Here is a 21,547-nt window from a genome sequence, read left to right as displayed (position 1 = left end):
AATTCATTTTTTAATTCCTAAGTAGGTCATTCTCAAGAATCCCTGAAATGATGAAATGGAGAATGACATTAATTTGTGACTACCTGAAGATTTTCTCAGCAGAGACACCATTGGAGTGGTTGATTCAGTGGATTGTCACTTCCATGTACAATATGAGGCAGCAGTTTTAGGGAAGAAGAATGGCAGCTAGGGAAAAAACACAGGACTGGAATGTGGCCATTAAGATCTCAGTCTCTCTCTCTCTCTCTCTGTCTCTGTAAATTCTGAAAAGATTTTTTTAAGCTGTCCTGATTAAAAGCACTCACCTGTTATTCAACTCTTGGTGTGAGGAGGAGGCATGTTCTAGTCTGCGGCAGGATGGCCAGAGTTCAGGCCTTTAATCCAGCTGGAGGTATGATCAGCCCACTAAAAAGCCTGCCATGGTCATCCTCAGGGAAGGAAGCTTAATAGAAATAAAGTTGTTTCTGCCATCATTGTCATTGGCAAAAAAAATTAGACCATGACTTAGCAGAAAGAAAACATACAACAGCAGAAGGAAGAAAAAAAGTGCTTTCAGGGTCTTTCTTAGGGAAGAGAACTAATGAGTTTTCATGAACAACTTGGTGAAAATATGAGTAAACAAAATAGTGGAAGGTTTTTTTGTGTTCATAATAGCATCTGACAGAAATAAAATGCACAATACCTAAGTCTTCTTTATCTTAAGGTTGTCTAGGTTGGAGACCTCACAAAATTAAAGCTACTTTTGAAAGACACTCCAAACAACCTTTGCAAGAGAGGTAAGGTGTCAAGAATCATTGACATGGATTAGATCTTAAGTGTCAATGCCCCAACCATATTGTTGGTAACTGGCAAATCAGGGCAAAAATGTGTGCTATGCACAGAAATAAGTAAGCCAACTCTACTTCATGTACAAGTTTTTCTGACAAACTGGGAATGAAAGGATGGGAGAGGAGATAGAGATAAGAAGCAGGGACAACAAGCAGCTTGAGGTAGGAGGAGCGGCAGAAAGAATAGGTAAGGGAGTCTAACAGTCATAAAAAAGCTCAAAGGGACTCAAATTCTGGGGGTCATGCCAGAGAGTGAACAAGAAGTTCTACATGGTGGTCAGAGAAGGTTGGTAGAGAGGACTTTACAAGGGAAATAAGGAATGGAGTGGGGAGAGAAATGGGTCATCAAAGAGAGGTCAGGCTAGCATCTGATTCCTGGTTATAACAAGCTCTGTAAACATGCTGAAAATCCCTGAGCTATAAGAGAGCATGGTATAACAAGGTACAATCTAATTTGAGATCATTCAATTAATAATTGCAATTGTGGTCAGGGAAGAAAACTCTGGGTAGTAATACAAAACTAAGAAAAGAGGGAGAAAATGCTAATAGTTAGAATGTTCTTTAACTATGTTCACATTTGACAGTAGAGAAGTTGCATGTTGAAGAAATAGCAAAGAAGTCTGAAAACAGAAGTCACATTTGACACTCTACTAGCTATATGGCCTGAGAAAAAGTACTTAGATTTTTGTAGAGAGGAGTATGCTATTATTCTCTCATTTGTAAGAAGAGACCAATAATAATAATTGTAAGTGCCTCAAAGAGTGGTGAGGGCTAAATAGGTATTGTTCATTAAAAGATTTTGCAAAATTGATCTTTTAAATTAAATGTAATAGACTGAGATAAGAACAAAAAATTTAAACATCTTGTGCAGAAAATGCAAACAGAATAATTACTATCATTTAGTAAATGCCCATTGTGTGCTAGGCACTGAGCTAGATGCTTTGAAAACATTCTCACCTAATCTTCAAAATCACCCTGAAACTTGAATTTTGTTATCCCAATTACGTAGCTGGGACTCAGAGAGGTTCAGTAAATTTCCCAAGATCTTTCCTTAAAAATATCTCATCGCTAGTGAACTAAGTAACCAAATAATACTTTGTGCCAGTTTCCTCAACGATAAATGATAAAACCTTCTTAATTCCCAGAAACAATAGAAAAATAACTTGAATTGCAATATTCTTGAATTTCACACATTAAAAACATTTTCTAAGGTATTACAAAAATTCTGAATGATAAAATGGAACAGCCTTGCCTGGATTTAGGGGCAATGAGTAGATGTTAAATCTAATCTGTCCCAGTTCTCTAACACCATAACTTTGGAAACGTTTCTACGAAAGAAATTAAAATTCCTTTTCTTGAGGAGATCTTACTTTACAGGTAAAAAATTCACTCACTGATTAGTAAACTGAGTCAATTTCTATTGCTTTTTGGTGGTCTTTTAAAAATAAATAAATAAAAGCTCTTGTTTACTTACCCAAAGGAGTTGTGTCCAGTTCATTGGAATATCACTGTCGCAAAACACAATCCAGGTCCCTTAATCCTACTTCTTTTGATCTCAAAAGGTGGTAACATTCAGTCCAGAGCTCACTCATCTGTAAATTGCATCACATTATCTCCGAGTTATTTAAGAAGCCAGCTCTGTTTGGTTTCTGGCATTTTAACCTGTTAAAGGCAAGACAAGGGTTTGCCACACCGTTCCAAAGGTCTTCCACTTACCACAGCCTCCAGAGAAAGCAAAATGATCGAGCACATTGGGAATCAGTACGTTGTGGCCAGGCCAGTGTATTCTGCAAATGCCTTTGGAGAAGAATATAAGAAGATAGATAGATATCATAAGACATTTCTGGATCATCTCAAATTGTGCTGTAGGTAAGATATTTTTTAAGATACTGGCATTAAAATAAATGAAGCACTTTCTCCTAAATTTTCAAATTTTCAAGTCTCCTTTATGGCTCTAGCCCATAGCTTTCAGAGTCTTCTTATCTTTGGTTTTCAAATTCCTCTGCCAGAGCTGGAAAGGTCGACTGTGTCGAATGAAATGAATACCATCTCAGCTCTCAACACAGTCTTTCCATATCAGAGGACTAATAGATGAGGACAGAGGAACATTCTCAATTGAAATGTTGAACAATTCAAGCTGAGGATGACAAATAAGCTCTATTATGGCTAAAAAAAAAAAAAGCAGCATTTTTCTTTTAAAAATTCCTTTCGTGGTGGCCAAGGGGCAGTTGATATGGGTAAGGAGGTGACTGTTTGTGGGAATGTTAGTGGAAGTCCTACTTTGTTCTTTACTATATTATCATCTTTACCAATTTTCTACCTACAATGAGGTACTAAACTTAAAAATTGATAGTAACTGACCTGTGGCTTTCAATGTTTTCAGCTGTTCCACACAAAAGGCCAAGAGAATTGCCCTCTCTTTGCTTCCCATAACATCTTGGTTACCAGCATACAGGATAAAGGAATGGCTACTTAGTGACATTGTTTCTGGAATCAGCACAGGGCTGGTGTGTGTACTGCAAGGTAAATTTTTTTGAGATGTAATTCATCTATTATAAAATTTATTCTTTTAATGTGTAAAATTCAGTGTTTCTTGGTATATTCACAAGACGCACTTACTGGAAATTTGTATATCTTTTGTGAAATGTTTATTTAAATCTCTTGCACAGCCCTGGCTGGTTTGGCTCAGCAGTTAGAGTGTCAGCCTGTGGTCCAGAGAGACCCGGGTTCGGTTCCTGCTAAGAGCACATCCCTCGGTTGCAGTTTGTCCCCGGCCCTGGTTGGGTCGTGCGGGTGGCAGCCACTTAATGTGTCTCTTTCACATGGATGTTTCTTTCTCTCTCTCTCTCTCTTTCTCTCTTCCTCTCTTCCGCTCTCTCCCTCCCACTCTATCTGAACAGAAAAATGGAAAAAATGTCCTCAGGTGAGGATAAAAAATAAAATAAATAAATCTCTTGCACATATTAAAATTAGACTGTCTTTTTATTGTTGAGTTGCAAGGGTTATTTATATATTTTGGATACTAGGCCCTTATTCAAGATATGATTTGCAGATAATTTCTTCCATTTTTTAGGTTGTCATTTCAATTTCTTTATAGTATCCTTCGAAGCACACATTTAAATTTTTTGAGGAAGCCCATTTTATGTTTTTTTTTTTTTTTTTTTTTTTTTATCGTCCTCACCCGAGGACATTTTTCCATTTTTTGTTCAGATAGAGTGGGAGGGAGAGAGAGGAAGAGAGAGAGAGAGAAACATCGATGTGAAAGGGACACATCGAGTGGCCGCCACCCGCACGACCAACCAGGGCCGGGGACAAACTGCAACGGAGGTACGTGCCCTTAGCGGGAACCAAACCCGGGTCCCTCCGGACCGCAGGCCGATGCTCTAACCGCTGAGCCAAACCGGCCAGGGCCCATTTTATGTTTTTAATTTGATTGCTTATTCTGTAGGTGTCATTTCTAAGAAACCATTGCCTAATCCAAGATCATAAAGATTTACACCTATGTTTTTTCCTGAGTTTTATAGTTTTAGCTCTTATACTTATGTCTTTGATATATTTGAGTTAATAAAGTAATTTATATTTAGGTCCAAATTTAAATACTTAAAGAATCTAATGAGAACTTGTATGATTCCCCTTGCATGAAATATAGACCCTGATGTTTGTGTACTTACAGGTTTAGCATATGCTCTACTGGTCAACATCTCTCCAAGCTATGGGTTGTATGCAGCCTTTTTCCCAATCATAGTCTACTTTTTCCTGGGCACTTCTAGACACATATCTGTGGGTGAGTAAATATCGGGGCTAATTAATACCCACACTGCCTTTCCTTTATGAATTCCATTAGCCACACACTGCATCAATTTCAAATTGTACATAATCCAAGAGAAGAATCATAGTTCCTTGTAAGAATTAGGACTGAAAGACAGTTGTGCTTCAAGGAGACATTTATTGACCACAATTCACCCTATGTTAATTAGGTCCATTTCCAGTTCTGAGTATCATGGTGGGAGCAACAGTTATGAGACTAACCTCAATGGCTGATCCAAGTCCTGTAGATTCCTCTAATAGCTCAATGAGTAATGATTCATCACTAGATGACCATAAGGTGATGGTGGCTGCCACAGTCACAGTTCTTTCTGGAATTATCCAGGTGAGTACTTTTTCATGTAATCTACCCTCCCCAATCTGCTTGTCCTGTGTGATACACATTGTTCTGATTTCCCTGCTTCTTGTCACCCCTCCTAACTTTTCTATTTAATTTGTAGCCCTCTTTCCATAGTCCATAAGAAATCATTTTAAAAGGGTCACTCACCACAACCAGAAGTGGAAGGGCAGATTCATGTTGCAAAAATGAGTGAACAAGGGTCTAGAGCAGCAGTTCTCAACCTGTGGGTTGCGACCCCTTTGGGAGTCAAACGGCCCTTTCACAGGGGTCGCCTAAAACCATTGGAAAACACATATTTCCGATGGCAATTCATAACAGTAGCAAAATTACAGTTATGAAGTAGCAACAAAAATAATTTTATGATTGGGGTTCACCACTACATGGGGAACTGTATTAAAGGGTCATGGCATTAAAAAGGTTGAGAACCACTGGTCTAGAGAGAAGGAAAAGTGGCAATAGGAAGGCACATGTAGTGAGGAGTGAAATGCTAAATTTAATAAAATACCTGGGAATAGTCACTAAACATAAACATATAATATATGCAAGTAATAGTGAAACTGGAAATTTTGGAGCTTTTTTCTTTCAGATTCTTCAGGGACTATAGTCTAGTTGGAAGGGATTGGAGTTTTGGACTTTGAACTGTTCATATCAAAGATTTGGGGAAAGATGAAGAGGTTTATGGAGGGGTCTAAAGCCTCTCTCCCAAGCCACACCACTGCTGATAATGAAAATATCATGGACTCCTCAAGATTTTGCCTAGGTTTATAAATAGTGATATTACTGGTTAAGTGCTTTTTTTAAAGAAAGAGTCAATTTATACAAAAACATAAATGGTGTGTCCTATTGACAAGCATGGTCAGTTCTTTCTAAGACATTTCTGATCCTAGTGCCTCTGCATGTCCACAGCTACAGCTGCATTCTGGGGACATGAATGGAAAGGCAGGCCAGGTATCCAAGGGAAGGAAAATCCATCCATTCACCTGATTGCAAAATACTGATACTTTGGGGTAATTAACCATTTTTGCCCCCAGTTAAAACCGAGGACTTTGGATGTCCAATACACAGTGATTTATTTCTTACAAAAGTCAATTAACTTGTTTGAGGGAATATTGTAACTTAAAATTACGTAGGAAAATTGATAAGGGCTGGCACTAGATAAGATTCTGCTATGAAAGGTTTATAGGCCTGTCTTCTAAAGATACCATACCTTTAAGGGGGGGGGGGGCAGATAAGCCTGTTAGTTTTGGGGGTGAGCTAGACTTGCATGCTATTTGAACAGCAAGTTACATTCCACCTTGGAGAGTAGGGTGGGGAAGGGAAAGTGTTCCAGGAGGCAGGTACTCATTCTACTTTAAGATTTATAAGTACAGGCTGAACCTTTACATCTTGATCATTTCAATTGCTGATCCTTCAGGTGCTGAGGTATACTCTTAATATGCATTAACAAAGACCTTTGCCCTTCTCTTTCCAGTTGCTCATGGGGGCTCTGCAGATTGGATTCATGGTGATATACCTATCTGAATCCCTAATCAGTGGCTTCACCACAGCTGCTGCTGTTCATGTTTTGGTTTCCCAACTCAAATTTATTCTTCAGCTGAATGTCCCAGCATACACTGATCCATTTTCACTTTTCAAAGTAAGTATTTGCTTGGCTTAAAAAATATTTAAATATATGAAATTCACTATTATTTTTCTGGGAGAACTTCTCTTTAATGCCTTTGCCGTGGGGCTTACCTACAACAAATGGTAGGTAACAAATGGGTTGTGAAATTTATTCACATTAAGAAAAAGTTAGTGACAAAAAGAACAAAACTGAAAATCAATGACATCTACTGTGCAGCTAATGTGAAAAACAGAAATAAAGTACCACTTCTCTTATATTTGACTCTTAAGTATTATTTAAAAGAAAATATCTACATACATTATTAAAAGCTTTACTATTTTGTCCCAAGTTTTTAAAAATTTCTCAAAATCTTATTTTAAATAAAATGTGCTAATTGAGTGAACATGCTTCCCTATTTCTAAAAAGCAGGTCTCATTCTTTTAGTATAGAAGTTTTTACTCCTTTATGCATCTCTGTTTATAAAGCAAAAGGAAATTAGCCAATCTGTAAAGAGGACAGTGGTTCTTTCTCTTACAGAGGATGTACTGTAGAACAGATAGTGTTCTTTTTTTTCTTTTTTTCCATCACCATTTATCCTCCCTAAACCCTCTCCCACCTCCACCCACCCCCTCAATCACCACACTGTTGTCCATGTGCATGAATTCTTTCTCTTCTTATTCTTTTTTAACTCAATCCCTCCACCCTAGCCCCTGCCCCACAAGCTGTTAGCCTGCTCTCTATCTATAAGTCTGTCTATATTTTGCTTGTTAGTTCAGTTTGTTCATTAAATTCTACATATGAATAAAATCATATGGCACTTGTCTTTCTCTGACTGGCTTCACTTAGCATAATGTTCTCCAGGTCCATTCATGCTTTCACAAAGGGTAAAATTTTCTTCCTTTCTTACATCCAAGTAGTATTTAAATGTGTAAATGTACCATCCTTGTTTTACCTACTCATCTACTGATGGACACTTGGGCTACTTCCAAATCTTGGCTATTGTAAATAATTGTGCAGTGAATATAGATATGCACATATTCTTTTGAATTAGTGTTTTGAGTTTCTTTGGATAAATTCCCAGAAGCAGAATTGCTAGGTCATAAGGCAGTTCTATTAAAAACAAAATTTTTAGGAAATAAATAAAATAAAATGGGCAAAGAACATAAACAGATAATTCATAAATGAAATTCAACTGACAAAGATATAAAAACATGATTAATCTCACCAATAATCAAAGATTGAAACCACAATAAAATATTACTTTTTAGCCATCGTACTGGCAAAAATAAGAAAGAGTGATAATAGCCAATGCTGGAGATGTTATGCAGAATCATGTTATCTCATACATGCTGGTGAAATGTAAATTGGTAATATTTTCTATAGAACCACTTACTATGAATCAATTTTTATTTTATTTTATTTAATCCTAGACTTTGCCCTCACCCTAGTCCTTGCCCCAACTCATAACTCCATACTGCTTTCTACCCAATCTGCATTCCTACCAACCATGCACAAGGGTTCCTTTTTCTCCACATCCTCACCAACCCTTGTTTTTTGTTGATTTATTGATGATAGCCATTGTGTTTCAACAGATATGAAGTGATAATCTCAGTGCAGTTTTAATTTGCATTTTTCTGATGATTAGTGATGTCGAACATCTTTTCATATGTTTATTGGCCATTTTTGTTCTCTTTGGAGAAATGTCTATTCAGGTCATTCACCCATTTTTTTTATTTTTTTGCAATTTTTATTAATTTATTTTTGTTACAGATGTTTCTCCCCCTGCCCCGACATCGTTGTCTATGTCCATTGGTTGCACATACACACATATACGTTCTTTGGTTTATCTCATCCATTCCCCCTGCTCCTCTTTTTGCCCATTTTTCAAGTGGAATGTTTGTTATTTTGGTGCCGAGTATCAGTGAATATGTCCTCCATTTAGTGGGTTGTCTTCATTTTGTTTAGATTTGCTTTGTTGTGTAAAACCTTTTTAATTTAATATAGTCCCATTTATTTTTTATTTTGTTTTCCTTGCCCAAGGAGATATATCAGAAAGAATATTGCTACTGGAGATGTCTGAGATTTTACTGCTTGTTTTTTTTTCTAGGATTTTTATGATTTTTGAGTCTAACATTTAAGTATTTAACTCATTTTGAGTTTATTCTTATGTAGTGTAAAAAGGTGATTTAGTTTCTTTTCTCTTTTTTTTCCCCATGTTATCTGTCCAATTTTCCCAACACCATTTACTGAATAGACTATATTTAGCTCATTGCATGTTTTTGCCTCCTTTGTCAAATATTAATTGTCTATAAAGTTGTAGGTTTATTTGTAGGCTCTCTATTCTATTTCATATAGAGAACCCTAAAAATTCCACCAAAACACTACTAAAACTGATAAATTAATTCAGTAAAGTAGCAGGATACAAAATAAATATCCAGAAATCAGTTTCATTTGTATATACCAATAATGATCTATTAGAAAGGGAAACTAAAAAAAAAAAAAAAAAAATTCTATTCACAATTGCTTCAAAAAGAATGAAATATTTAGGAGCAAATTTAACCAAGATGTAAAAAACCTGTACTTGGAAAACTACAAGGCACTGAAGAAAAAAATTAAAGAAGACACAAATAAGTGGGAGCATATACCATGTTCATCAACAGGAAGAATTAACATCATTAAAATGTTCATACTACCCAAAGCAATCTACAGATTCAACACAATTCCTATCAAGATACCAATGACATACTTCACAGAACTAGAACAAATATTCAAAAAATTTATATGGAACCACAGAAGACCCTGAATTACCACAACAATCTTGAGAAGGAAAAACAAAGTTATTCTACCTAATATAAATAATCTATACAAATCCGTAATAATCAAAACAGCATGGTACTGGCATAAAAACAGGCATACAGACAGTGTTCTTATCTATTCTGATTTTATTTGAGACCTCTCTCTCTTTTTTTTTTTGTGAGTCTAGCTAAAGATTTGACTATTTTATCTTTTTTAAAAACCAGCTGTTAGTTTCATTAACCTTTCCTATTGTCTTTTTAGTCTCTACTTCCTTGATTCCTCTCTAATCTTTGTTATTTCCTTCCTTTCGCTAACTTTGTACTTATTAGTGAGTCTGTCAAGACAGTCTTTGGGAGTCTGAGACAGAACTTGCTCCAGATTGGAAACAACACTCTCTCACTTCCATCCAGAACTATTCCAAAAGTGGATTGCCCTAGGAAAAATTCTACGTCTAATTTGGGTCTGCTTGAGCTGTCTGAATCCCATGGATGTGGTATCTGGCTGGCTTCAAATTTTAAAATTACACGCAGTGCAGTTAGCCAGGAAACTCATTTTCAAAAGTGACACAAAGAGTAAACTAAAAAGTGTGAGGGGTCTCAACTTAAAAAAAAGCCCAGGAATTAAGGGGTAAATGCTAAGAAAAACTGTCAGGGATCAGTGGCTATTCCCTGCACAGAGAAATAGTGATGAATGTGAATAAAAAATAGTGGCCAAAAAGACCTAAGAGCAGAAGAGGTCAGTTAAAAATGTGAAAAGTGTCCAAGAAAATCTGAAATTATCCAAAGAGATTGCCAGCAGAAATACCAGAAGTATCCCTAAACCACTGTGCTAACACTGTTACCCTTCTCATGAGCAGAACAGAGAATCACTATCAATCTCTGTCAGTTCTTTTACTCAATACTTATTTGTATCTATTTGAAAATAATTGAGTGTTGTAATCAAATTATACATTAATATAGCACTTGGGTGTTTTTCATTTTTATAATTTTAGGTACTAAATTCAATATTTACACAAATAGAGAAGACTAATATTGCAGACCTTGTGACATCCTTGACTGTCCTCTTCATTTTATTTGTGGTTAAAGAAATAAATCAGTGCTACAAAGCCAAACTTCCAGTGCCCATCCCAATTGAACTCATCATGGTAATTCATCATCTTAAGACTTTCTTTCATAATTCATTAATCTCATATTTGTATGTTGAAAGTTCGTCGTCATCTCTAGATCAGAAGGTTTTAGTGGGGCAGATGCCATCTCTGAAGTTTATGGCTCTAATATTTAGCACAGTTTTATCTTTATTCAGAATTAAGAATTTCCTTTTATGATTTTGGGTTTATTCTGTCCATTTAAGGCAAGGCTGGTACAGAGGACAAGATCTCTGAGAAGTTGATAGACCCATTTGAATTAGAGCCATGGTTCTCAGCTCTGGTGGGACATTAGAATTACCCCAGGACTTTTTAAAGAGTAGCAAAGCCTGGGCTTGAGATTCTTATCTAATAGGTCAAGGGGTGTTTTCGGCAGTGGTATTTTATGTAAGCAAGATTTTTAGGTTTATTTCTAACTTGGGCAATTTGCAACTTTGCAGACTGTGATTGCAACAGGTATATCCTATGGCTTTGACTTCAAAAGCAGGTTTGATGTGGCTGTGATTGGGAAGATGAAAAGTGGGTAAGTGTATCTTTTATGACAGTACCTCCAAGCACTAATTAGAGAGTAATCAGGAGTTAGTAAAGACAAACAGCTGAAATGCATTAATCCAGGTCAGACTCCTACCAGCATCTGGCATTAATGAGAAAGGCTCACTACTCTCCTTCTAGAAAGGAGCCACAAAGGATATAAGGGTCTCCAGTTCTTAATATCAGAAATTTTCTCCTTTTAAAAAACTCCCAAACCAGATGAACAGGGATTCAAGCACAGTAAAATTAGAGTAGTAAAAGTAGAAAAATAGACAATTAAACCTGCTTCGAAAGAAAGAAAGAAAGAAAGAAAGAAAGAAAGAAAGAAAGAAAGAAAGAAAGAAAGAAAGAAAGAAGAAAGAAAGAAAGAAAGAAAGAAAGAAAGAAAGAAAGAAAGAAAGAAAGAAAGAAAAAGAAAACCAAATGAAACCAGATTTCCTTGTCCATAAATTACTACAAACAATATGTAGTGTTTTGTTTGTGGTTACTGGAGCCAAGATCTGACAGTTCAAAAGAGACACTGAAAGAATACCTGGCACACTGCTTGAGCAATCCAGTTAAGCACACTCTGTCCTTTCTCGTGACCAAATTCAAAACAAAGCCAAAGCAACTCTTACCACTGCAAAAGGATGGCTTGTCCAATTCATACAAGGAATTTGAAAATGTGGCCCATTGCATGTTTTGGATTGAGAAGGGAGATCCAGATTTGTGCTCTCTTTCCTTTTGCTGCCCTCTAACCATAACAACAATTTCTTCCAACTTGCTTGCAATGATAGGTTATGTTCCTGTTTTTTAAAAAAAAGGAAGAAGTGGGGAGGGAAGAGGTGGTAGGTACCTACTGCTGGGCTCCTGGCCGTGCTGCTTTGGTCCACTCTGTGGCAGGAAGTGCCTTCCCCGCAGGACATAGATGCAAGACTGAATAAGAAAAACAGTTTCTTCCTCCTGAGCCAGGGTATATCAGTTATACAAAAATATCACTTTGGAAAACAGTCTTCAGGAAAGCCTGGATGAGCTCATATAGTCTCAATAGATCACTCCCCAAGTTGCCCTTCAAGTTCTACTTCAGTTTGATAAGGCTATAAATTCAGCCTTGGCTCAGAGGGTCAGGAACAGAGTCCATTTCAAGGGCTCTCTAAATATGTACAGATTCTGCTATGATGCGTGGACTTTTGTATTTAATGATGTTAAAATCAGAGAGGTGACAGAACTTCTTAAAGTGGATAAAGTAAAAATTGTAGCCTGTGATGGCAAAAATACTGGCTCCAACACTACAGAATAAATAGAAAAATTGATTTTTCATGCCATCTTCTGTAATTATTCATCACTTTTAAAAGAAAAGCATAGGACTTCCGGTCAAGATGGTGGCATAGATAAACATGGTATCGTGTCCTCCCACAACCACATCAAAGTTACAAATAAACTACAGAACAACCGTCATTCAAAACCACCTGAAATCAAGCTGAATGGAAAATCCTACAACAACGGAATTAAAGAAGCAGCCGCATCGAGACTGGTAGGAGGGGTGGAGGCGGACGAGCTGGTTCCACACCCACATGTGGCAGATAAAAATCAGGTTACCTTGGCTGGGAAGGTCCTCCCTGAGGACTGAGGGGTCCCAGTCCCACATGGTGCCCCGCTCAGGGTTCCAGTGCCAGGAAGAGAAGTCCTCATAACTTCTGGCTAGAAAAACGAGTGGGAACTGACGCTCAGGGAGGCTGAGGTGGCTGGAGCCCCAGGCAGCTCCTCTTAAAGGGCCCATGCACCGACTTATCGGACTCACTCCCTCTAAACTTGGAGGGAAGGCAGCTTGAAGGGTGCCAGAGACATACAGGAAAGAACTGAGCTGTTTGGCATTGGAGTGAGGGCTGGAGAGGGTGCTTTCTCCGAGACAAACTGCTGTCAGAGGCCTTTGTTCCTTTGGTGAGCCCTTCCCTGGGGCAGCAGACAGCCACCATATCTGGGACTCCAGCAACCTGGCTCACACTGGTAGCCCCGCCCTGGTGATTCCCTGAAGCCCTGCCTCACCCAACTTTCAGGCCCACCCAAGCTGTTGCCAGTTGCTTAACCATAGGATTGGCCTGTCTTGAATCCTGCTTCAGGTTTTCCTAAATTCTTTCAAACAAGCAGTATCTGGTCTCAGCTAGTCCCATATCTCTCGTTAAGTAATACATAGAGACAAACATAGGGAGGCAGCCAAAATGAGGAGACAAAGAAACTGGTCCCAAATGAAAGAACAGAACAAAACCCCAGGAAAGGAACTAAGCAAAATGGAGATAAGCAACCTAACAGATGCTGAGTTCAAAATACTGCTTATAAGGATGCTCAGTGAACTTAGTGAGAACCTCAGCAAACTTAGTGAGGGCCTCAAGAGCATAAAAAAGGGCCAGTCAGAAATGGAGGATGCACAGTCATAAATGAAGGAGGCACTAACTGAAATAAAGACTAATTTACACAGATTCAATAGTAGCGTAGGTAAAGCCGAGAAGCAAGCCATCGATTTGGAATATAAGGAAGCAAAAAACACCCAATCAGAACAGCAAAAAGAAAAAAGAATCCAAAAAAATGAAGATAGTGTAAGGCGCCTCTGGGACAACTTCAAGCATGCCAGCATTTGCATCTTGGGGGTGCCAGAAGGAGAAGAGAGAGAACAAGAAATCAAAAACCTATTTAAAACAATAATGGCAGAAAACTTTCCTAACTTGGTGAAGGAAACAGACATACAAGTCCAGGGAGCACAGAGAGTCCCAAACAAGATGAACCCCAAGAGGCCCACACCAAAATGCAAAAGGTTCAAGACAAAGAGAGAAGCTTAAAAGCAAGAGAAAAGCAGTTAGCTACCTACAAGGAAGTTCCCATAAGACTGTCAGCTGATTTCTCAAAAAAAACTTTACAGGCCAGAAGGGAGGGGCAAGAAATATTCAGAGTGATGAAAAGCAAGAACCTACAACCAAGATTACTCTATCCTGCAAAGCTGTCATTTACAATCAATGGCCATATAAAGAGTTTCCCAGACAAGAAAAAGTTAAAGGAGTTCATCACCACCAAACCGTTATTATATGAAATGTCTTTTTGAAGAAAAAGATAAAATATATGAACAAACAAAATGGCAATGAATACATATCTATTGGCAGTGGAATCCACAAACAAAATGAACATAGATACAGAGAACATTTTGTTGGTTGCCAGATGAGAGAGGAGTTTGGGAAATGGGTTAAAAAGGTGAAGGGATTAAAAAGTACAAATTGGTTGCTAGACTGACAAACCTCAAAGGGAAGGGGGTTGGGGGGTGGGAAGAAATAAACCAAAGAACTTATATACATAACCAATGGACACAGACAATAGTGTGGGAAAAGGCAGGAGAGGGGCAGGAGTGGGGAGGAGGGGGTCAATGGGGGGAAAATCAGGAACATCTGTAATACATTCAACATTAAAGATAAAAAAATTAAAATAAAAAATAGAACTAAAAAAAATAAAAAAGAAAGAAAAGCATAGGAGTGACTCCATTTATTCTAGCATTGCAGAAATGACCACATTGTGCTATACTATCAGGGAATGCAGTAGAAAGAAGCTTATAACTCTGTAGCTTCTTACATTACCTTTATGAAGAAACAGAACATTTTTAAAAGACAAATCAAATGTCGTTGCCTTCCTAATAACATTTTTTAATAAACTCATTTTAAAACTAAAAAAAGAAAAACCTCCCTCCCTCCCCATGCATAGGTGTATTTGAGAATTCCTGGAGTCAGCATTTATATGCATTGTTGACTTAAAAATAGCCAACTTCTTTTAAAAGTGTGTGTGTGTGTGTGTGAATAGCAAAAACATTTTTATAACCAGATATTCATGTGTTACACTTAGTGAATCTCAACATCACATTTTTTTTTTTTTATGGGGGTGGCAGGGCAGGGGTATGGAGGCTCCAGCTCTGGGAGGGAGAGGGTAGGTGCCTGCAGAGCCAGGGGCTGGCTCTGTCAACATCACTTTTAATTTACAATATTTTTAAGTAAGAATTAGGCTGAAGCTGAAAGACAATTTCTAGGGCTTCTCTCCCCTCCGCAGTTTTCAAGTAATTACACTTTATTAAATTAAAGGAAACTTTGTCAGAAGGGTTTTGGAAATAAAAGATAAACTTAACATCATTGAACTACAATCTTAGAGATCTTTCTTTATGATTATATTTTAGATGTCAGTGGACCTCTCTCCACAGTGTATGTGGGGTGAGGAAGGAAGGAATTCACATACATTAATTGTTACATTCTACAAAGAGGCAGTGTAGCCTAGTAGACAAGCTCACATGTTCTAGAGACAAGAGGTGCCTAGGATTTACTTCTGACTCACTTCACATGACCTTGAGCTCAGGGAGTTAGGTAAATAACAGAGCCAAGAAATGAACTTAAGTTTTAAGACCATTCTGTCTATGGTGTTTAGAGGCTAGAACAAAAGAATAATAGCTGACATCTGGTTATTTTGATATAAGATACAAATTTTAACTGTATCACTAATTTTAGATTTATTTAATAAATAAACAATATTCTAAGCTAGCTTTCTGATTTATGGTAGCTGCAGAGTATCAGATAATAGTACTTCAAATTAGAGCTGAAACATTTTTAGCGGAGATATTCACAAAACATGAACAGCAATTAAGAAAGAGTTGAGCCCTGGCCTATTTGGCTCAGCGGTTAGAGCATTGGCCTGCGTTCCGGAGAGACCCGGGTTCAGTTCTCACTAAGGGCACGTACCTCGGTTGCAGTTTGTCCCCGGCCCTGGTTGGGTCGAGTGGGTGGCAACCACCCAATGTGTTCCTTTCACGTCAATGTTTCTCTCTCTCTCTCCCCCCCTAACATTCTATCTGAACAAAATATATTAAAAAAAAAAAATTTCCTCGGGTAAGGATTAAAAAAAAGAAAGAGTTGAGCCCTGGCCGGTACCAAGAGACCCAGGTTCAGTTCCTGCTGAGGGCATGTACCTCGGTTGCAGTTTGTCCCCGGCCCTGGTTGGGTCATGCGGGTGGCAGCCACTCGGTGTGTCCCTTTCACATCGATGTCTCTCTCTCTCTCTCTCTCTCTCTCTCTCTCTTCCTTTCTCTCCCTCCCACTCTGTCTGAACAAAAAAATGGAGGGATGTCCTCGGGTGAGGATAAAGGAAAAAAGAAGAAAGAGTTGAATGGAGCCTAACCCACCACCAATAAGTTTTAGATGTTTATAGGAGCTGGGCATTTGAGTAAATTGCTTTTGAGTTTGAGATATTTGTATTGTTTATAATACCGTTAGTAAAAATCATTTAACTGCTCTAAATTCATGAGGCATAAGCACAAAAGCATCCTCTGTGAGTTGAACTTTTCCCTGATGCAATATCACTTTAAATGGAAACCCTCTCTTGCTCTGGCCCATTTGGCTCAGCAATTGGAGCATTGGCCCAAGGACCAATGAGTCACTGATTCAATTCCAGTCAAGGTCACGTGCCTCAGTTGCAGTTCGTCCAGGCGCTAGTCTAGGTCATGTGGGAGGCAACCAGTTGATGTGTCCCTCTCATGTTGATGTCTCTCTCTCTCTCTCTGTCTCTTTCTCTCTCTCTCTCTCTCTCTCTGTCTCTTTCTCTCTCTCTCTCTGTCTCTCTCTCTCTCCCCCCCCTCCCTCCCTCCCTCCTCCCACTCTATCTGAAGATAAACAGAAAAATATCCTCGGATGAGGATTAAAAAATAAATAAATAAAAATTAAAATAAATGGAAACCCTCTCTCCATCAGGGCCACTGTTGGCTTGGCAGTTCTGTGGAGCATGGGGCAGAGTCCATCTGTTTGCTAAGGGTTTTCCATGAAAGGTTATGTTATCAATGGAAAGAAGACTTTCTTGCTTGCCCTGCCTCAGAATTGAGTTTCCTCAAGAGCTTTTATCCATGTATAACTAGTGGAAGCATTGTGGGCAATGCTTTGCCATCTGATGTCACAATACAAGTGAGACCTAAGAAATTTTGCATGAAGCTTATTGGCATATAAGTATACATTATAATATGATTATACTAGCAAAATCATTTCAGATGTTCTGCTTTCATTGGACTGTATTTATAATCTTGTATCAAATTCAGGTAGCATTGCTTTTCAACAACAAATTCCAAAGTTTGCATTGGTACTAAATTCTTGCTAGTAATGTTCCAAAGTGATGCACCATTCATCCTAGATTGCATTTATTCATTGATTTGCCCAAAAGTTATGGACCACCTGATATATGTCATGAAGAGTGTTCAGTCTGGTAACAGAATAGTGAACCAGTCACAATCTCTGCTCAGTATCTGGGTGGAGAGTTGGGTGGGGTAGGGAAGTCTCCAGAGAATTTCTCCTAACCCTTACCTTGGTGGTGAGGGAAGACTTTCTAGAAGGAAAGATAGGGATGAGGGGAATGGTTCAGGCACAAGGAACAGCAAATTAGAAGCTTCCAAGGTGAAAGAATGGGTGACGCCTTTGAGAAACAAACAAACCGAAAACAAAACAAAACAAAACTGGGTATTCTGGATTACAAGTTCTGGGCAATGGTAGTGATTAAGCAGGAATGGAGGGAGAGGGTAGACTGGGGAATTTGGACTTTTTCTGAGAGCAAATGGATGCCATTGAAGGTTTATAAGCAGGTTGGTGACATTCAGACTTGTTTATTTCAATTTCAGATTTCAGCCACCTATCACACCTGACATAAAGATTATTGAAGGAACCGTAGGAGACAGCTTCAGCATTGCAATCGTTGGCTTCACAGTGGCCTTCTCAGTTGCCAGCGTCTATTCCCTCAAACATGATTATCCAATTGATGGCAATCAGGTAAGTTTACAGCCTATGCTGGGTCTAATTCAGCAACTTTAAATAATGTTTGTGTACATGATATCAATGGTGCTGCTTCTAATAAAGCTTATTCCTTGTTCTCTTGTCAGGAGTTAATAGCCTTGGGACTGAGTAATATTTTCACTGGATCATTCAAAGGATTTGCCTCAAGTACCGCCCTCTCCAGATCAGCCATTCAGGAAAGTACTGGTGGCAAAACACAGGTATTTCAGGATTTTTGCTGTGAAAGCCATCCTAGCATTTGTCCTGGGGAATGCAAGACAGGGGAAAAGTTGATTTTGTGGTGGGACTGTTTTTATCTACACAGGTTGCTGGGATTCTCTCTGCTGTCATCGTGCTGATTGTCATTGTAGCCTTGGCCTTTCTTCTGGAGCCACTACAAAAGGTAATACCCCTCTCTCTTTGGATGCTATCTCTCTCTTTTGGGTGATAAATCAAGGACTCTGGTTTCTAAACTCTGGAAGCATAAACAAAACAGGAAAATGAGGTAACTGCAAACTCTCAAGTATTCTTCTCAGCCAACACTCTACAGGCCAAAAATATTTATTTTTTCCTGGTAGCATTTTATGAACGTTAGGAATGCACATGCCCAAATGACCTTATCTACTCTACTTTTTCCATGTTTGTAGCCCAGAATATAATTAATGTTTAGACAGAAAGACATCCTGGCACTGCAGCTTTAATACAAATTGACTGAACTGAAGATTTTCTCAAAGGCTGAGGTCATCAAGGCCTCTATCTACGTCAAAGAATGATGCTACCAATCACACAACCTGTTCTTAGAGTTTGTGTTGACTCCATGACCAAAGCTGTCAGATTGCAGGATGGAAGCAAACAGCCAGACACAGACTTATTGTGTCCTCACGCTCCTCTGTCCAACTCTCTTGAACTATAATTTTTGAGGCTTTAGGTGAATGCTTTGTAAACTGCCACAGCACCCAGATGAAAAACCAAACAGCAGACTCTGGAAAGTATAGGCTCTCTAGAAAACCAGACAATGGTAAATACTCTGTTCTTTGTTGTGTTTATACAATTGTGAAGGAACATATGGAGCACTGGCTCTAGAGTCCTGTAGACCTGTATTTCATTTTAAGTTGTTTCAGATTGTTTTTCCGTGGAATACTGACCAGGTGGGAAATAATGTCTAATGAAAAGAAAACTATGTCTCTTCTATAGGTGGCACTGGACATGCTTAATACTAACGTCCCTCAAAGCAGGAAGCTTATGGAGAGAGTCTTTTGAAACCCTCCCCTAGCTACCATGGTGATGATATCTTATATAGCTATAGTACAATAATCAAAGCAGTACATTGGCATTGATATAGTACTGTTAACTAGATTATAGACTTTTTTCAGTTTTCACCATTTCTAACTGGTATTTACTTGTGTACAATTTCTTTTTTAAAGTTACTTAAGACCATATTTAGTCTTCTAAACAATGACCTGTCTTCTCACAGTAAGTAAAATTAACTGGTTAGATATTAAATTATAAATGTTACTTGTGAAAATCAAAAATGTCCAGATCAGTTAAACAATCTTTGAGATATGAAAATAAAGACTTGTTTGGTTTTTCTTTATACACTATGTTTTTATGATATTAAAGTAATCAGCATACAAATTCCATAGTCCATTTGGAATAGAACAACTTGAATTGGAGGTGAGGGCTAGGAGCATTTATCTACTACCATTGTGTTAAAATCTAAATAAGAAAGGAAAGGAAGCATACTTTGCTAGTCAGCCTTTTTCACCTTAACTATCATCATTCCTGTAAAACTAATGACCTTATCTGGGCATGTGAAGAATCAGGAGCCTGAAGTGTTGCTGTGGCAGAGCTGAGTTTTCTACCCAGATCACTTAGTGAAACTACTATTCAGTGGTATCGACATCAGGGCTTTTTTTTTTTTTTTAATTATCTTTATTATTGAAAGTATTATAGATGTCCCTCAGTTTTGAGGCTGTGTTGCTGGATGATTGGTACTGGCTTTAGAAATATTAATTCATTAGCTCATCCACTCATTCACTGAATAATTATTGAGCCCTTCCTTTATATATTTACTATGGTTGCGTTGGCTGGTTTGGCTCAGCGGTTAGAGCGTCGGCCTGCGGTCTGGAGAGACCCAGGTTCGGTTCCCGCTAAGGGCGCGTACCTCAGTTGCAGTTTTGTCCCCGGCCCTGGTCGGTTGTGTGGGTGGCAGCCACTCGATGTGTTCCTTTCACATCGATGTTTCTCTCTCTCTCTCTGTTCCTCTCTCTCCCTCCCACTCTACCTGAACAAAAAATGGAAAAATGTCCTCGGGTGAGGATAAAAAAATAATAATAATAAATAAATATATATTTATTATGGTCGGTTCTAGGGATATAGTAGGGAACATGACAGATATGGCACATATCTGCCTCAAATCTTCCTTCGCCTCTCTATGATCTTCAGCTTTCTATTTCAAAATAACATAATTGCTGAGCATCACAAAAATTTCCCCTGGTGCGATTCCGTGCTGCGCGTCTGTGCTGCGGGACACAAGTCGTTTATCTCCGTCCGCCTTCTCTCACCTAAGTGCGTGCTACCACCCCATGGAAGATTCAATGGACATGGACATGAGCCCTCTGAGGCCCCAGAACTATCTTTTCGGTTGTGAACTAAAGGCCGACAAAGATTATCACTTTAAGGTGGATAATGAAGAAAATGAGCACCAATTATCTTTACGAACGGTCAGTTTAGGGGCTGGTGCAAAGGATGAACTGCACATTGTTGAAGCAGAGGCAATGAATTATGAAGGCAGTCCAATTAAAGTAACACTGGCAACTCTGAAAATGTCTGTACAGCCCACGGTTTCCCTTGGTGGCTTTGAAGTAACACCACCTGTGGTCTTACGGTTGAAGTGTGGTTCAGGGCCTGTGCATATTAGTGGACAGCACTTAGTGGCTGTGGAGGAAGATGCAGAGTCAGAAGATGAGGAGGATGTGAAACTCCTAAGTATGTCAGGAAAGCGTTCTGCCCCTGGAAGTGGGAGCAAGATTCCACAGAAAAAAGTAAAACTTGCTGCTGATGAAGATGAGGATGATGATGACGACGACGACGATGATGATGATTTTGACTATGAGGAAGCCGAAGAGAAAGCTCCAGTAAAGAAATCTATATGAGATACTCCAAGCAAAAATGCACAAAAATCACACCAGAAAGGAAAAGACTCAAAACCATCAACACCAAGATCAAAAGGTCAAGAATCCTTCAAAAAACAGGAAAAATCTCCTAAAACACCGAAGGGACCTAGTTCTGTAGAAGACATTAAAGCAAAAATGCAAGCAAGTATAGAAAAGGGTGGTTCTCTTCCCAAAGTGGAAGCCAAGTTCATCAATTATGTGAAGAATTGCTTCCGGATGACTGACCTGGAGGCTATTCAAGATCTCTGGCAGTGGAGGAAGTCTCTTTAAGAAAATAGTTTAAACAGTTTGTTAAAATTTTCCGTCTTATTTGATTTCTGTAACAATTGATCTCTGGCCGTCCTTTTTATAATGCAGAGTGAGAACTTTCCCTACCATGTCTGATAAATGTTGTCCAGGTTCCATGGCCAAGAATGTGTTGTCCAAAATGCCTGTTTAGTTTTTTTTGTTGTTTTTTTTTTCCAAATCTTTATTGTTGGATGTAAAATGTATTACAGAT

General features: G+C 38.5%; 2 protein-coding genes, 1 long non-coding RNA gene and 1 pseudogene across 3 annotated transcripts in view; 3 read left to right on the top strand and 1 right to left on the bottom strand.

Moving 5' to 3' along the window:
* Positions 1–311: 311 nt before the first annotated feature.
* LOC118619853 lies at positions 312–4,599 on the bottom strand. The gene is made up of 5 exons (XR_004957334.1): positions 4,499–4,599; positions 3,189–3,343; positions 2,544–2,624; positions 2,302–2,419; positions 312–442 (listed from the first exon to the last, which is right to left on the bottom strand). It is a non-coding gene; the product is annotated as an uncharacterized LOC118619853 (long non-coding RNA).
* Positions 2,566–21,547, top strand: part of SLC26A3 (solute carrier family 26 member 3) — a 36,100-nt gene continuing 17,118 nt past the window's right edge. The window contains exons 1-10 of the mRNA XM_036246641.1: positions 2,566–2,696; positions 3,211–3,350; positions 4,501–4,611; positions 4,805–4,977; positions 6,464–6,628; positions 10,383–10,535; positions 10,976–11,058; positions 17,722–17,869; positions 17,980–18,093; positions 18,198–18,275. Coding sequence (XP_036102534.1) covers positions 2,566–2,696; positions 3,211–3,350; positions 4,501–4,611; positions 4,805–4,977; positions 6,464–6,628; positions 10,383–10,535; positions 10,976–11,058; positions 17,722–17,869; positions 17,980–18,093; positions 18,198–18,275 — 1,296 coding nt within the window. The remainder of the gene's footprint in view (positions 2,697–3,210; positions 3,351–4,500; positions 4,612–4,804; positions 4,978–6,463; positions 6,629–10,382; positions 10,536–10,975; positions 11,059–17,721; positions 17,870–17,979; positions 18,094–18,197; positions 18,276–21,547) is intronic.
* On the top strand, positions 11,286–12,345 carry LOC118620297 (transcription initiation factor IIA subunit 2-like). The gene is given in 2 exon segments (XM_036247383.1): positions 11,286–11,317; positions 12,018–12,345. Coding segments are annotated over 2 exon segments (360 nt in total).
* LOC118619851 lies at positions 20,376–21,380 on the top strand (annotated as a pseudogene).

The sequence above is a fragment of the Molossus molossus genome, unplaced genomic scaffold (genome assembly GCF_014108415.1).
Source record: "Molossus molossus isolate mMolMol1 unplaced genomic scaffold, mMolMol1.p scaffold_m16_p_7, whole genome shotgun sequence".
Taxonomy (NCBI): Eukaryota; Metazoa; Chordata; class Mammalia; order Chiroptera; family Molossidae; genus Molossus; species Molossus molossus.
The sequence above is the reverse complement of the archived record's forward strand: the minus strand, read 5'-3'. Positions and strand labels throughout refer to the sequence as shown.